At 35.7% G+C, this 16,313-nt stretch overlaps 1 protein-coding gene across 1 annotated transcript in view; it reads left to right on the forward strand.

Annotated features, from left to right (window-relative positions):
- The window catches only part of TTC21B (tetratricopeptide repeat domain 21B), a 76,437-nt gene that overhangs the window by 44,671 nt on the left and 15,453 nt on the right, over nt 1-16,313 (forward strand). The window contains exons 20-24 of the mRNA XM_002749378.8: nt 4,809-4,997; nt 6,815-6,925; nt 7,859-7,940; nt 15,551-15,701; nt 15,900-16,061. Of these exons, the coding sequence (XP_002749424.3) occupies nt 4,809-4,997; nt 6,815-6,925; nt 7,859-7,940; nt 15,551-15,701; nt 15,900-16,061 (695 nt within the window). The remainder of the gene's footprint in view (nt 1-4,808; nt 4,998-6,814; nt 6,926-7,858; nt 7,941-15,550; nt 15,702-15,899; nt 16,062-16,313) is intronic.

The following is a 16,313-nucleotide window of genomic DNA, read 5'->3' on the forward strand; positions in this document are numbered from 1 at the left end:
ATTTTCAATGAGTCAACTTTTTCCTTTTCTGGCTTCATTAAATGTTTTAACCTCATAATTAATTTCTTCTACTTTTTTTGGGTTTGGTGTACTAGGTTTTTTTTTTAGCCTCTTGAGATAGTATGTTAGTAATGGATTTCAAGCTTTTGTTCTTTTTTTATTAACTTGAAGCAATAAATTTTTCTCTCTTGACACTGGTTTATCAGCATTCCACAAGTTTATTATTATTTAGTGTAAAACATTTCCTCATTTTCACTTCGATTGCTTCTTTGACCCATGGGTTATTTAAAAGTGTAGTATTTCAATTTTTAAGGAGTTCTGATTTGCTTGCTATCTTTCTGATTTTGATTTCTAGCACACTTCCGCTGTGCCAAGACATACTTTGAATGATTCAGTTCTTTGAAATTTGTTGAAGCTTGCTTTATATCCTACATTATAATCAATTTTGGTAAAGGTTCCACGTGGACTTGAAAAGTGCGTTTCTAGCATTACTATAACCACAATTACTCTTGCCCCAATCTAATAAATACTTAGTTCAACTGTATGTCAGGTCAGATTTGTTGATTGATTTTTCTGCATCTTCCTTGTTCTTAGGGTTTGGCTGTTATTTATTTGTTTGCTTGGTTTTGGTCTATTTGTGTAATTTGCTATTAGGAGAGGAATGTTGAAGTCTTTCAGTGTTTCTCTTTTTCCATTTAATTCTGTGTATTTTTCCTTCATTTGTTTAGAAGATACATTATTGAATGATCCAGATTTGGAATTGCAATAGCTTCCTGGTGATTAAGTTCTTTATAATAATAAAATGGCCTTCTTTATTTCTAGTAATGGTTCTTGGTTTAAAATCTCCTTTGTCTTCTATTAATATAGCTAACTCCAACTTCCTTTTAGTATTTGCATGATGTGTCTCCTGCATTCTTTTACTTTCAGTTTTCCATGTCCTTATGTTGATGATCTGTCAGCATATTATTTACTCTGACAATCTTAATGTATTTTATTTTGTTAACATTTAATATGATTATGAATTATGTTTAGATTTATATTTGCCATATTACAATATATTTTGTTTCTGAGTTTTCTTGACTTTTATCTGAATTAGTTACATTATTCTTATTCCATTTTCGCTTTATTATTGTGTTATTTAAACCTCCTTTTATTATTTTTCAGTGTTAGCTACACGTGTCTTCTTATTCAAATTCTACTCTACCTTTGCCTTTTCCATTATTATCATGCATTTTAAATTAGTAGCTTGAAACTTTGTTTATAGGGAACGGGATGTGATATATTTTCAGTGTCAGACACTGGAAGATTTTTAAAGAAATCTTCTAGGTTCTCCATCTCATTTAAACAATTTTGCCTGTCTGCCTGATCCATTATGTGATTATTTTACAGCTTAATTCTGAGAGGGATAATCTCACTTCCCAAGTTCCCTGGAGGCACTAAATGTTCCCCAGATAAGATCCATAATATTGGTTTGTTTTGCAGTTGTCTAGTTTCTAGATATAAAAGTGAAATTGTATTTGCATCTTAATCATCACTTGCCTTCTTAATACTTTCTATTTTTTTAAAAAAGACCTTCATTATTTTTATCTCATTCTATTTATTCTGTGTCTGTGAGCTCCTGTGATATGTTGGAAGCAACAGGGCTCTGAGGTAAGCAAATAGTTTACATATGACTATGTTCATTTTCCCACAAAGAGTATTTGTCCAAGATTATACAGCTGATTATTAGAAAAGTTTGAAGTGGAATTCAGATGTCTCAGTCCTAACCCTTTGTGCTTTCCAGGATACTGTACTAGTCACTTGATTTTCATGCACCCAGAAGACTTGTGGATTCTGCAAATTATTTATAGTGTTTTGGTTTTGAGATTTAACTGACAGGTGTGTGTAACTGACAGGTGTGTGTGTGTGTGTGTATGTGTGTGTGCACATGTGCATGTGTGTGTGCATGCTCACACAAGTTTCAGTAGAATGTCCCAAAATTTTTTTGTTCTAGTTGTGAATGAATTGAGCTTGGATTATTAAATTTCTGTGATATCCATGTCAGTTTTTGATATCATTAAAATATGTAATCTTAAACAATATGAATGTCTTATCCTTAATTGTTGGTACCTTTTAGCCTTTATTTTCTGAATCACATGATAGATAATTGCACCAGCCCTAGGTTAGCTACCAGTAGCTACAAGGAAAGTGTAATCTTTGGTAAATGTAGACTTTTAAAATATTTTAGAAATAAATTAAGCTTACTTCACTTCTTTATGAGTATCATTAATCCCAGTCACCATGATTGCATGAGCCCCTGTGTTATAAAAGCAGATATACGAAGCAACACCAAAAAACAGCATGCCATGGCTAGACAATACCAGCACCTTAAACTGTAATCCGTTTTAAGTTTATATGTTATAGCACAGGGATTATTCATTTTTAATAAGGTTTGAAGAACTGTAACATTCTTCCTGATGATAACATCCTGCATATTCTTAAAGAGACAAATCTTAAGATGCAATGAAAACAGGAACTTACAAATGGAATCAAAGTTTTTGATATTTTATGTTCAGTTATTCAGCAACCATTTATTGACTTAATTCTCCGCATTATGTAACTTAGGGGTTCCATCATAGTGTTTCTGCAAAGTTGCTAAATGTTTTTGGCAGTGACCGAAATGGTAAATTTAGGGAAATCTCAAGTCTTAGGAATTTTGCTTTCTAAACATTTCAGACTTTTCCAGTAACTCTGCATTTCAGTAGCCCTCTCTGTCATCTTAGAGCCTACTCCATCGTTATTTCTTGCTTATTCCTGCAGTAGCCTCCTGACTGATTCCATCCTCTTCTAGTCTCATTTTTTTCTAGTCAGTTCTTCACAGTGACATCAGGATGATGGTTCCCAAAGATAAACCTGATCCTGTCAGGCCAATTCTTATAAACGTGGTATAGTAGCTTCCTATGGCCTCTAGGATAAAATGTAGATTATTTTACAGGCTTACCTGTTGTACATTCTTATATCTTTTCAACCATTTTTTCTTCTAATTATTTGATCAAGCAATATATCCCTTATTCTCTTTCCTTCACATGTGCTTCCTAATGCCTATGAGCCATTCCATCTTTTCATCCTATTTCTTTCTCCCCAACTCACCAGGGTATAACTACTAGCCATTCTTTTTTTTTTTTTTTTTTGAGATGGAGTCTCGCTTTATCACCCAGGCTGAAATGCAATGGCACGATCTTGGCTCACAGCAACCTCTGCCTCCCAGGTTCATGCAATTATCCTATGTCAGCCTCCCGAGTAGCTGGGATTACAGCGCACACCATCACACCCAGCTAATTTTTTGTATTTTTAGTAGAGACAGGGTTTCACTATGTTGGCCAGACTGGTCTTGAACTCCTAACCTTGTGTTCTGCCTGCCTTGGCCTCTCAAAATACTGGGATTACAGGCGCAAGCTGGTACTAGCCATTCTTTAATTCTCACCTGACCTCCAAGACTGAGTTTGGTTTTCTATTATGTACTCCCATGGCAGCAGTATTTTCCACTTACTTTTTTGGAAAAGGTACAACTGTCCTCTGGGGGCAGTTTGCCAGGGGCCTTTGTTGTCTATATTTGTTCCTCTTTCTCTTTCATTTTCACTTTCCTTCCTACACTTGGAATTTAAAGTTCAGGATGTAAAGCAGTATACGGCCATAAATGATGGGACTTCCCTAACAAAATGCTAGGAGGCAGCTGCCTGGAAACTTCTGTCCTTGGCATAGTACCCTTACCCCTGAGGTGCTAGAGATGGGTCCCTGGGTCTTTCCCTGCCTTCTACTTTCCTAATGGCTAAGTGATGTCAAAGGAAGACATCTTGATGTGTAGAGGTACAGTAATTCAGGGATGCCAGGACACCTTCCTGCAAGATGAGATCATCCTGTCTAAACCAATTGTTTTCAGGTTTTTTACTAGAAGCCACATGCATGAGTATGTGTATATGTATATATCTGAGTAAAAACGTGTACAGATGTATGCATATGTATAACCCAAAACACACAAATGTACGTATACTGTCATACTTAAACACATATTAATATAACTAAAATAAAAATTTCATGAAACATTATTAAACTTAACCACATGCTATATACACTCATATTTTTCTTTCATTTGCAAAGGAATGCTGTATGACTCTCTAAACCTCTGGTTTGAGAAAATAAAACAAAACCTGTTTCAGAGCAATTGTTAGCTAACATTTTGACAGGAGTCCCCAGAAGGGCACCCTGTGTGTAGCATAATATATGGCACATGGTATGCATTTACTATTTGTTAAATGAATGCATTCATTAGCAAATGATTATGCATAGCTCAAACATAAATTTTATTCTTGAAGACCTAAAACATGGGAGTTTTTACCGTTTATTAAAGGAAGATCTCAATGATCTCAATGTTCCAGTATTCAGATAGATTGGTAGAAAGGCTGATATTCCTCCAATTTAACAAACTACTCTACATTCTTACCCAGGGAAGGCCCCACCTCCGTTTGCTTGTTTCACAGTCGTATTTCTTCCTTAGTGAACTTCTTATATACATACTTGTAACAGCGGGAAAAGGCTCAGTAATTTCATAGTGTTTTGTTGGAAAGATATATGCATGCTGGCTCATTTGCAAACAAGTGCATTCTTGATATCTCAATAAGATGTTTTCCTTGGATCAGGCTTTGTTAGATCAAGGGTTCATAATGTTTAAATAAATCTGTAAAATTATGCTATATGTGAGTTATGGAGAATTTAATTTCCTTTCTTTATTCTTTTTTTTTAAATTTCCTTTATCCTTATTTTTTTTCTAGGCTCAAGAATTACAAGCTCGGGTACTAAAACGTGTTCGGATGGAACAGCCAGATGCAGTTCCTGCACAGAAACATTTAGCAGCTGAAATTTGTGCAGAGATTGCAAAATATTCTGTTGCTCAGCGAGACTATGAAAAAGCCATTAAGTTTTATAGAGAGGCCCTGGTTCATTGTGAAACAGATAATAAGGTCAGTACCTTTATAAAATTTTAAGTACCTTTATTCCAGATGTCCTCTAATTTCCTCAGATGTAAAAGTTGCCAGTTTATTTAATAAGAAGTTTTAGGCTGACTATGGTGGCTCATGCCTGTAATACCAGCACTTTGGGAGGCCGAGGCGGGTGGATCCCGAGGAGTTTGAGACCAGCCTGACCAACATGGTGAAGCCCCATCTTTACTAAAAATGCAAAAATTAGCTGGGCATGGTGGTGGGTACCTGTAATCCACTACTTGGGAGGCTGAGGCAGGAGAATCGCTTGAACCTGGGAGGTGATGGTTGCAGTGAGCTGAGATTGTGCCACTGCACTTCAGTGTGGGCAACAGAATGAGACTCCATCTCAAAAAATAAAATTAAATTAAAAAATAAAAAGAAGATTTTAAAAGAAATATAACAAAAATACAAGTTAAAAGATTATTATTCCTCTAAAACTTTCAAAATCTTACATGATGCCTACTTTAAGAATATTAGAGTTTAAGGCCGGATGCAGAGGCTCATGCCTGTAGTCCCAGCACTTTGAGAGGGCAAGGTAGGCAGATCACTTGAGTTTAGAAGTTCAAGACCAGCTGAGGAAGCATGGCAAAACCCCACTCTACTAAAAAATACAAAAAACCAGGCATGGTGCCATGTACCTGTAGTTCCAGCTCCTCACGGAGCTGAGGATCACCTGAGCCCAGAAGGTCAAGCAAGGCTGCAGTGAAACATGATGGTGCCGCTATACTCCAGCCTGGGGAACAAAGCAAGACCCTGTCTCAAAAATAAAAAAGAAAAGAAAAAAAGAACATTAGAGTTTAAAAATTGTAATGGAACAAGTAATATAAGCAACCTGAAAAATTATTTTAAATATTTATGTTTTTGATTATCAAAATAATTTAAATAATTGTCAATTTATCAAAATAAATAATTGTAAAATAAAATAATTTCTCAATCACAAATATCTGCATTTAGCCAATTCAGTTGCTTGTATTAAACAGCTGTTGTACACTCTGTATTTCAATTGGTGTTTAGTGTTAGGATGCAAAAATGGCTAGACTGAATCTACGACCTCATATGGCACAGTGGGAGAATAAATGTAAAGATAATTTTGGTGTAGTGCCTTTACATACATGACTGGCTATGTTAAAACTAAAATGCTTTTACTCTGTCAAGATCTGAGAAGATCTGGAGAGATGATTAATTTTTGAAAATAATTAATGGACGAACACTTAAGTAAGTGATGCTATACAAAAGGCAGCTATACTCTAGAATTTAATGACTAGTTTGAATAATTTTTATTAATATAATTTTTTCAGATAAAGGGCACAAACAACCTTTAGCAAGGCATAACCAAACAGATACCTTTTTCAGTGGTTGCTAAAGGAGTTGGAATCCTACTTTTAAATCTGAGGCATACCTTAGAGATTATCTGCTTGAAGCTTTTTATTTTACAAATGAGAAGAGGCAGGTTAAGAGAGAGAGAAAGGACCTGACTTGGCCCCATCCTGGAGGAGCTGGGACTAGAATACCATCTCCTGGTTTTAAGACCAGTGTTCTTTTCACAATGCATTATGTCTTCTCTACTTTTGAAGTGAGTTGCTACCTGTTTTTCTGTTTTGTTTTGTTTTTTTCTAGTGTAAGAGAAAATACAGATGGGCATACCTATAGTTTGTGTGTGTGTGTGTTTTGTCTATTACACTTGACATTTTTATTGCAGTGACTTGTCAACTAAAGTTTAATCTGTATCCACATATTTTCCTCATTCACTTTTAATTCTATATAGTATCTGACAAGTCTAGTCTTTTGCTCTACAGATTATGCTAGAACTGGCACAATTATACCTGGCACAAGATGACCCTGATAGCTGCCTGCGGCAATGTGCTATGCTGCTTCAGAGTGACCAGGATAATGAAGCTGCCACCGCGGTCAGTCCAAGGAACTTCAGTACAGTAAAAGCTGTTGTGTTTTATAAATTTTAAATTTTACCCCACAGAACTACTACTAGAGGATGAGGCATGGCTCATGTTGGGTTTTGAAAGAAATAACATTTTTCTAACATTAGTGTATTTTACCAGTAAAGACCCAGAATCATTAGGATTTTATTTATAAGAAAGATAAAGCTATATCGGGCTTTTACACGCCCTTTTGGGTCTAGTTAATTTTTATTTATGCCTAAGGGGATGCTTGGTTAGCTGCTGGATGAATTTAAGAGTTTGGTTGGAATTTTTGGAGTTACAGGGGGAAAAAAAAACTTCATATATCAGTCTAAGATGGTCTGTTTTGATGAGAATTTTGTTTTTCTTACTTTTACGTGGACTAAAATATTTGTCACTTTTGCAAACAGCTACATGGATGACATTTTGTGAGGTTTATTCAAAGTTATTGTGGTTAAAAAGAAATATATGAAGTCTGCGTTTTAAAACATGTAAGAAAAATCTCAGTAGTTTTGCTCATTTTTAATTTTTCAAATTATTTATGATTTAAATTTTGTTTTGTTTTTGAGTCTTCTCATTATCATTTTAGTCAGGTCCAGTGAGGTATCTTTTCCACAGTAGCATGTAGAGTGTGCAATTGCTTTCAAATTTCTGTTTTGAAAGCAACTGCTAGGAATATATTTTTTGCTAAAAATACAATTCAGCAAGCAGAGCAATCTGCTTCACATCCTTGATTATCTTCTGTTACACTGATCCAAGGCATTCTGCTCAAGGTGGGCTTGAACCTTAATGCCTTCTTTTTAAACAGTGCTGTCCCCTCCTCATGTTTATCATCTATATTTTTCTAGTGCTAAATCTTGATTGAAAGAATATGTTGTGTAAAAAACATGGCAGTATTTTTAGAACCAACTTTTATCTTTGTAGATGATGGCTGATCTCATGTTCAGAAAACAAGACTACGAACAAGCAGTGTTCCGTTTACAGCAGCTTTTAGAACGTAAGCCAGGTAAATACCCACTGATTTTATTTTTTCAGCGCAGTCACCTCCCTTTCTCCTTTTTCTTCCGTTTGGTGAAAAACGCAAGAAAAAGGAGAAAGGGAGGTGCAGTAGACTCCATCCCTAGTTGAATCAGACTGCCTGCTTATTCCACACATGGGCTTCAGTAGCTGAAATGGCTGTGAGGAAAATGCAACACTGTTGCCTGGTTTCATTTTAAATTATGAGCACAAACCTGGCAATCCTACTGTATTCCAATAATGAATTCATTGATTCTAACTCCTTTCCCCACTTTCTCCTGTCCCCGCAAACTTCCAACACCCTTGTCCCATTTCTTGTCCACAATTAAAAGCCTTGCCACCTACTTCACTAAGAGAATACTTGTACCTGCAAGAGAACTCCATTCTTTGTCAGCAAATTTACCCATTCCTCAGTCTTTGTCTTCCCCAGGCCTATGATCCCACCTGTGGCCAGCTTCTCACCTACCAAAAGGCTTGATTCCTATGGTTTTCTCTCTTGAATTATTTTTTTCTAATCAGCATATAACTGTGCTATGACATTTACCTGCTCTAAATAAATCAGTCAGTAAAAATCAACTCTTAACTCTCCTCCCCTCCCAATTACTGTGCCCTTCCTCAGTTCTTCTCAACAACAAATTTTCTCTAAAGGATTTTGAAACATGCTGTCTTCATTTTGTTTCATCCACTACTGCACTCCAGGGAAGTCGCTTCTGCAGTGTGACGCCCATATTGCCAGATCAGATTCAGTTCTCAGTTCTCTGCCGACTTGACCTGTCTGTCATCATATTTGGCACAGTTTATCCTCATCCGCAATGAAAGACTTTCTTCATTTGTCTCTGAGATCCTAAACTCACTTGGTTCTTCTTTTGCCCCATTGCCCACTGTCTCGGTCTACTTTGTCCGAGCTCTCTTCTCTTTATGACCTTTAAATATCAGAACACCCTAGCCTCAGTTCCCAAACCTCTTTTCTTTTTATATATTCTCACCGTAGGTGACTTTGTCCAGGCACATGGCTTTATATCCCATGTATGTGCTGATATGTCCTAAACATTTATCTGCAGGTTTTACTCATGTACACTTCCACCTCTTTGCATTCCCACTCAGATGTCTAGTAGTATCTCAAGCTTATAATGTCCAAAATAGAGCACCTGATCTTTTCTTCCCTCTAAGTTTGCTCCATCCCCACCTCTCACCTGACTGGCGTCACTGCTCATTGTTATGCCAACCCAGACCTCACAGATAACCTTTGTCTCATCTTTCTCTCATATATCACCTCTAGTCTATCAGCAAACCTTTGCTAGTGCTATTCAAAGTATACCTAGAATGCCATCACTTTTTACCATCACTGTTACTGCCACCCTGGTCTAAGCCATTGCCATTTTCCACATTGATTATTACAGCATTGTCATAATTCATCTCTTTGTTTCCATCCCTAGCCTCCAAAGAGTTTAGAAATGCTTTCATTGAAAGTGACAGAGATATCCCTGAAAATTTTAGGCTAAAAAAGCATGGCTTTTTATTTTCTCTTCTGTAAAAGAAATCTAAAAGTACACCGTGTAGGGACTGGCATGGGGGTTGCACCGTATCATCAAGAAACCAGAGCCTTCTCTCTTTTTGTTCCACATCATTACCCTGACTTGCCTGAGCATTACCTCATGGTCCAAGATGACTATTGCAGTGCTGGGCATTATTGTTCCAGGGCCCAGATAGGGAAGGTGGGTGCAGAGCTGGGCTAAAGGGCTTGTCAACCAACAAATCATCTTTTTATTAAAAAAAAAAACCCTCAGTAGTATCACCTTTATGGCTGCAAAAGAAGGTGGAAAATGTTTTTAGCCAAATCTAATGCCCTGTAGAATAGTATCAGAATTCTAATAGTAAAGAAGAAAGGGACAATAGAAACTAGGTAGGCAACCATCCAAGCCAACTACAGCCTTGAGCCTTTTTGTTTGCTGTTTCCACTTCCTGAAATACGCTCCTCCCAAAGGTCCATCTGGCTGCTGCATCATTTTCTTTTGAACCTTTGCTCCAGTGCTACTTCTTCCTTAGAGCGCCCTTCCCCCACTGGCCTACATGGAGTAGCACCACTTCTTGCTCTCTGTCCTTTTATCCTGTTTTCGGTGTAGTTGGGTTTTTGGGGTTTGGCTTTTTTTTAATGATTTTTGGGGTTTGTGTAGCGCTTGTGAAACAAAACAAAAAAACTACAAATCGTAGAACTGAAGCTTCAAGTGACCAGAAACGTTGCCCTTCACTGCTGTGTTTCCAGAATTTAGAAGGATATCTAGCTTAGCTGGTACTCAACAAATATTGGATGGAAAGAAGAGTGAGGGAGAAAAGGAAGAAAGGGAAGCAGGGAGGGAGGAGAGGAAGAGGAAAAGAAAGAGATGGGAACTGTTTGACTAACCGGTGGTGTATATTACTACCTGTGTTAACTAAAAAGAGTTTGAATGGCAGGGGAAGTCCTAGAGCTGTGTTTCAATTCTTCTAAACCCCACTGCCTTCCTCTCAGGCTGATGCCCTAGGCAGTCAGAGCTGCCTGGTTAGAGCCACAGAGACACAGAGGTGGCAGTCCTTCAAGCAGGGCAACTCAAAGAACTAGATATGCTCTACATGCTACCTCTACTGATGCTTTCAATAAAAAGAAGTTTGAATTTAGAAAACATCAGTTGGTACATACAAATAAAATATCCCGAGTTAGTACAAAAATTGAAAAGAAAAAATATGGTCTATTTTACAGTAATATCAAAACTTTAGTTTCTCTTTATTATTTTTATTTTTTTTCACCTTGGGACTACCACGGGCCATTTCATTGGTTTTTTTGTTCTGTCTTTTCCAGAGTATACTCAGATGTTATTTAAAAGAATGCTGTGAGAAAAGTTGACTGTCTTACCTCTTCAACTCACCCTGGTCCAAAATACGGGCTCCTCTTGCCACCCACATTGCCCAGACCTATTTTTATTTGCTTCAGCTTGTGTTGTTTTTTCTCCCTTCCATTTCTACCTGTGTTCCACAGTGTTATCTCTTATTCTTCTTCTCTAAACTACCATTTAAAAGTAATATACATAATATTTTCATTCTGTCCCAAGCTGTTCCCATTTCATAGTCTTTCCCTTTGAGACAATCATCTAACTGTATTTCTTTAAAAAACAAACTTCTTCCATTGTGAATATTAAAGATATTATCGTTTTCTAAGATTTGAAGGATCTCACCCATTACAGTTTTCTAAGATTTGAAGAAGCCTTCATGTGTCTTGTGGGTTTTGTTTTACCTAAGTTTCTGTTAGTTGGCAGCAGCCCTTTTCCCCAAAAAATTGGCTTAGTAGACTGGCTGCTTTGGACTGTTTGTAAACAAATATAAAACAATTATTTATAAATGCAATATAAGGATCATGTATTCCAGCAACACCCAATGATGTACAACCACATGTCCAAGTATTTGCTTAGGGTTTTTCCTTTGGCCTAAAATGAACTTTAGCTTCCTTATCTCTTTTCCCTTTTCTCTTTCCAAACACATAATCTAAAATATGTCCCTCTTGGGGAGGGGGGCAGAAAGCAAATCTGCATCCCACTGCCATCACCTACATTAAAAAATGTCTTATGTGATGCTGGGTAGCATGACCAACCATCCTAGATTTGCCTTGGACTGAAAGGTTTTCCTGGTTACAGGACTTCCCATACTAACAAAGTCCCAGGCAAACTGCGATGAGTTGGTAACCCTAATCCTGGGTTACTTTGTCCCTACATCTTTATTATAGTATCTTGCTAAAAATATTTATGCGCATATTTGTGTTCTTTATTATACTGTAGACTCCTCAAGTTCAGGGATCACACCATATTATCTTTTATTCCCAATATCAGACAAAATGCCAGGCACATGGATGTGGCAACGTAGATGTTTATTGAATGGATCAATCATTCACTAATGACTGTAAAACACCAAGTCAATTAAAAATACAGCAGAAGAATCACTTGAACCCAGGAGGCGGAGGTTGCAGTGAGCCAAGATCATGCCACTGCACTCCAGCCTGGGTGACAGGATGAGACTCGGTCTCAGAAAAACCCACAAAATTTTAAGTAAATTTTTATAATCTATGTACTATTTTTAATCTTGTGTTGTGTGCTTTATTCTTACTAGTACTTTGTATACTTATCCACAGATCTGTTTTGTTGGAATTATCCTAAAACATACGTATCTACATTAATTTTATGTGTACGTTATTGGTTATCCTCAGTAACTCATCCTATACTTTAATGCTCTGTTTTAGCTTATTTCAGAAACTTTCTGTACAAATTTGACCTAATTTAACTAGTTGAAAAATTCGTCTTCTGGATCTAATTACTATGATTATGACAGATTGCCCCTTTTCTCTCTCAGAATTTCCAGATCGCTTTGAGCTTTCCTCTTTCTTCATACTAATTGGTTAACATGTTTCATCAGTTCCAGTTTGCTTGATAGCTAGGTAACACATCCAATCTGTCATATCCTAACCCACTGCTCTAAAGAAGACCCATATCACCTCTCATCTGAATTAGTGCAGATTCCCAACTCATCTTCCAGTCTCTAGACTCTGGCTGCTCTGGGCCATCATAGGACTTTATCAGTTCTAAAACTCAAAAGCTATCCCTTTGCTTAAAATTTAGGTTAGTGCTTCAGAATAAAGTCTAAAATCATAGCATTATCTTAATAATAATGTGGCCCAAAATTATTTGGCCATGTATATTTCTTATCCCTCTTCCTTTGTGGATATCAAAGTTACCAACACTCCCCACACTGTTCTTCTCTTCCCTCTTGGAGCATGCTTTCTGCTACTTGGAATGCCTTTGTCTGTCTAGTAAGTTCTTTCTCATATCCTTGAGGCTTCTCAAAGGTCAGCTCCTACGTGAAATTCCCAGCACCCCCAGGCAAAGTTAGGAATCCTGTGCTTTGTAATACCGTAGCACTGCATGTTGCCATATCTCATTACCCTATAACTATTTTCATATCTTCCTAATGTTCATCAGTAAAGATGGACCAGCTAAGTTTTTTAGAGGGTAATACACATTTTAGTTTTTAATGGATTTCTCGCAGAGATTTGCCTTTTGTCAGATTTCCTGGTTAGCCAAAAGACAAGTGAATGTAATTTAATCTATTAATGGTAATTATAACTTGAAGTAATAACAAATACATTTCAGTAGTATATAAGGGGAGAAATATTCAAGAAATTGCCTTCCCAATGTTGGCAATACTAGCAATATCATACAAAAAAATTTTAGCCAGAAATTTTAACCTTTAGTTCTTGCTTAATCCAATATAGCTTCCAGATGCTGTTGTTTTATTAAGGAGTAGTTACTCTATTTCTTATCAAAATTTTTGGAGGTATAAATATTATTAATAACATTTATAATTTATAAATATTTTTCATGCCTTTATTTCTGTAGCACAACTGTAGTCAATATTATAATCATATTTTAGGAAAATAAGTATATTGGAATCAAATAGTTTGCATAATTTGCTTGAATTCACATAGCTAAAGGACAAGACCAGTATTTGAATTGTCTTTTTCTGAATCCATATTCTTATTTTGCCCTTTTTAGTGTTGCTAAAAGGAGTGATAAAATCTCTCTCTGGACTCAAGATTATGTGTCAAGGGGACAAATGATATTATCAACCTGTATTATTTCGACATTCTGTAATTGAGTAGATACAGTGTTTCCAGATGTTCTTTTTTTAATAAAAATAATATTTTGTATTGTGGTACAATATATGTAACACAAAATTCATCTTCACCATGTTTAAGTGTACAATTCAGTGGCATTAAATGCTTTCACATTGTTGTGTAACTCATTACCATTGTTCATCTCCAAAACTTTTTCACCATTCCAAATTGTAAGTCTATGTGCCAGTTCCTCATTTCTCTCCCCCAAACCCCTGGCAGCCATCATTTTACTTTCTGTGTTTATGAATTTGACTATTCTAGACACCTCGTATAAGCGATATCACACAGCATTTGCCTTTTTCTGTCTGGCTTATTTCACTTGGTGTAATGTCTTCACAGTTCATCCATGTTATAGTGTATGTCAAAATTTCCTTCTTTTTTATGGCTGACATACAACATACAACATTCTTTTGTATGTATGTACTACATTTTGGTTATTCATTCAACCGCAATGGACATTTGGACGCTTTCCACTTTCTGTCTATTGTGAAGGTCACTGCTATGAACGTTGGTATACAAATACCTGTTTGAGTCTCTGCTTTTAATTTTTTGTGTATCTATTCAGAAAAAATTGCTGAATTATATTGTATCTTCTCTTTTCAAATAGCAAAATAGAGTCAAGGATAAATAGCTTTAAAGCAAGCTTCTGTTTTTTTTTTTTTATTGTAGAAATTCAACCTAAGAACATGTTCAGAATAGCTTATGTAAAGTTTTTTACAAGTCCTCTACAAATCCCTAGTCCTATGCTAACTGAAACTTTAGCACCCAAATATCTAAAGACACCACTATAAAGAAATAAATCATGTGAATCATCAGTAAGTAAACCATTAAGCAAACATTAAAAGTCATGTTTTGGAAGATTATTTAATGACAATTGGGAAATGTATATCGTTTAATGCTCATCAAAGTCAACATTAAAACCAGTCAAAACCAATCAAAGTCAAAGCCCCAAGTGTGACTCCAGTTTTGTATATATGTAAACAGATGTTGATTTTTTATGAATGTAAGCAAAGAAATACGTATCTTTGCTTACATTTATATATAGGTTGATTTTCCAATATATGAAAGAAAACACACCAAAATGTGCTACTCTAGCTGGAAATATGAATGGTTTTTTTTTTTGATACTTTTTATATTTTTTCTTATTTTTCTTGTAGTGTCTATATATTATTTTTATAGTCCTAAAAAAGATTTATTAAATTATTCTCAAAGCTTAGTATGTTAGTGATTAGAGAACTAGATAGATTTGGGAGAAGACTTTCTAGGAACCTGCCAGGAAATTATTCCTGAGATCAAAGAAATGAATTAACTATGTTTTTCTTAGAAGAAGGTGAAATGGAATTAAAATATGAGGACTAATATGCTAAGGTTGTAGAATGGTAAGCTAGCATATGGTATGTTAGCTACATATACATATCAAAGAGAGACTGGAGACAAATTTCTTATTGCCCACCCCATACATTATTTGTCGGTTGTACTGTTCCCACATCCTTCCTAGCAACAGTAAGTAGAAGAGGGGTTCTCAGAGACAGGCAGTAAACTTGCCCTGTGTAATTAAATCAGTATTTCTTAACAATACAGTTGAAAGTCTAGATTACCTAGGTAGAGGCTGTTTCTCTAAGGTTTTAGTCCCCAAAACAATAGAAAAGGTACAAGAAATATGCATTTTTCTAGATTAGCCTATTTAGAACCTTATCTCACTGTGCCTAGCCCAGACTACATGATTTAGTAGATCATCTAGTCGGCCATACAGTCTTTTTAGGGACTTATACCCTGAGACATTCTGTTACTTTTATTTAAAAATCTACTTTGTGTGAACTAAATTATAGTTTAATGAAGTAGAATTATAACCAACAAAACAAACAGTATAAAATGTTCCCCATATCTGAAGTTTTCTTTGTTTCTAGATAAGTATATGACATTATCTCGTTTGATTGATCTCCTAAGAAGATGTGGAAAACTTGAGGATGTCCCAAGATTTTTCTCCATGGCTGAGAAATGTAACTCCAGAGTGAAATTGGAGCCAGGATTTCAGTACTGTAAAGGACAGTATCTTTGGTAAACCTGTTGACAAATAAATGCTACATAATTTTTTTTTCCTTATTGTAAATCAAGTAGAATAAGCTTTTCTTTGTTGTTAAAAAAAAAAAGTACATTTCAAAATAGTTCAGTTTTATTTACCAGACCAGAATATAAACTAATATAAATCTTGTAGTCAGTGATTGAAATAAATAATTCTTTTAAACATCTAACAAGGTACACTGGAGAACCAAATGATGCCCTTCGACATTTTAATAAAGCTCGGAAAGATAGTGACTGGGGCCAGAATGCCCTTTACAATATGATAGAAATCTGTTTGAATCCGGATAATGAAACAATTGGAGGTGAAGTGTTTGAAAATCTGGATGGAGACCTGGGGTGAGTTATTTCACACATTATCCTTTTTTAAAAAATGCTTGTTGGCGATAATAAACAGGGATACTTTACTAAAGAACTAAATTCTAGGATAGCAATAATGAATGGCCAAATGAATAAATTAAATAAATAGGCATTTCATTGCCTATTTCTGAGAAGAGTTATTTTAGCAAATTAAATAGAATCGTTATTGCGGTAAAGTATTCTCTGAAATGGGCATGAAATACTTTAAGATTTCCTAAAATATAATAAACA

The sequence above is a fragment of the Callithrix jacchus genome, chromosome 6, assembly GCF_049354715.1.
Source record: "Callithrix jacchus isolate 240 chromosome 6, calJac240_pri, whole genome shotgun sequence".
Taxonomy (NCBI): domain Eukaryota; kingdom Metazoa; phylum Chordata; class Mammalia; order Primates; family Cebidae; genus Callithrix; species Callithrix jacchus.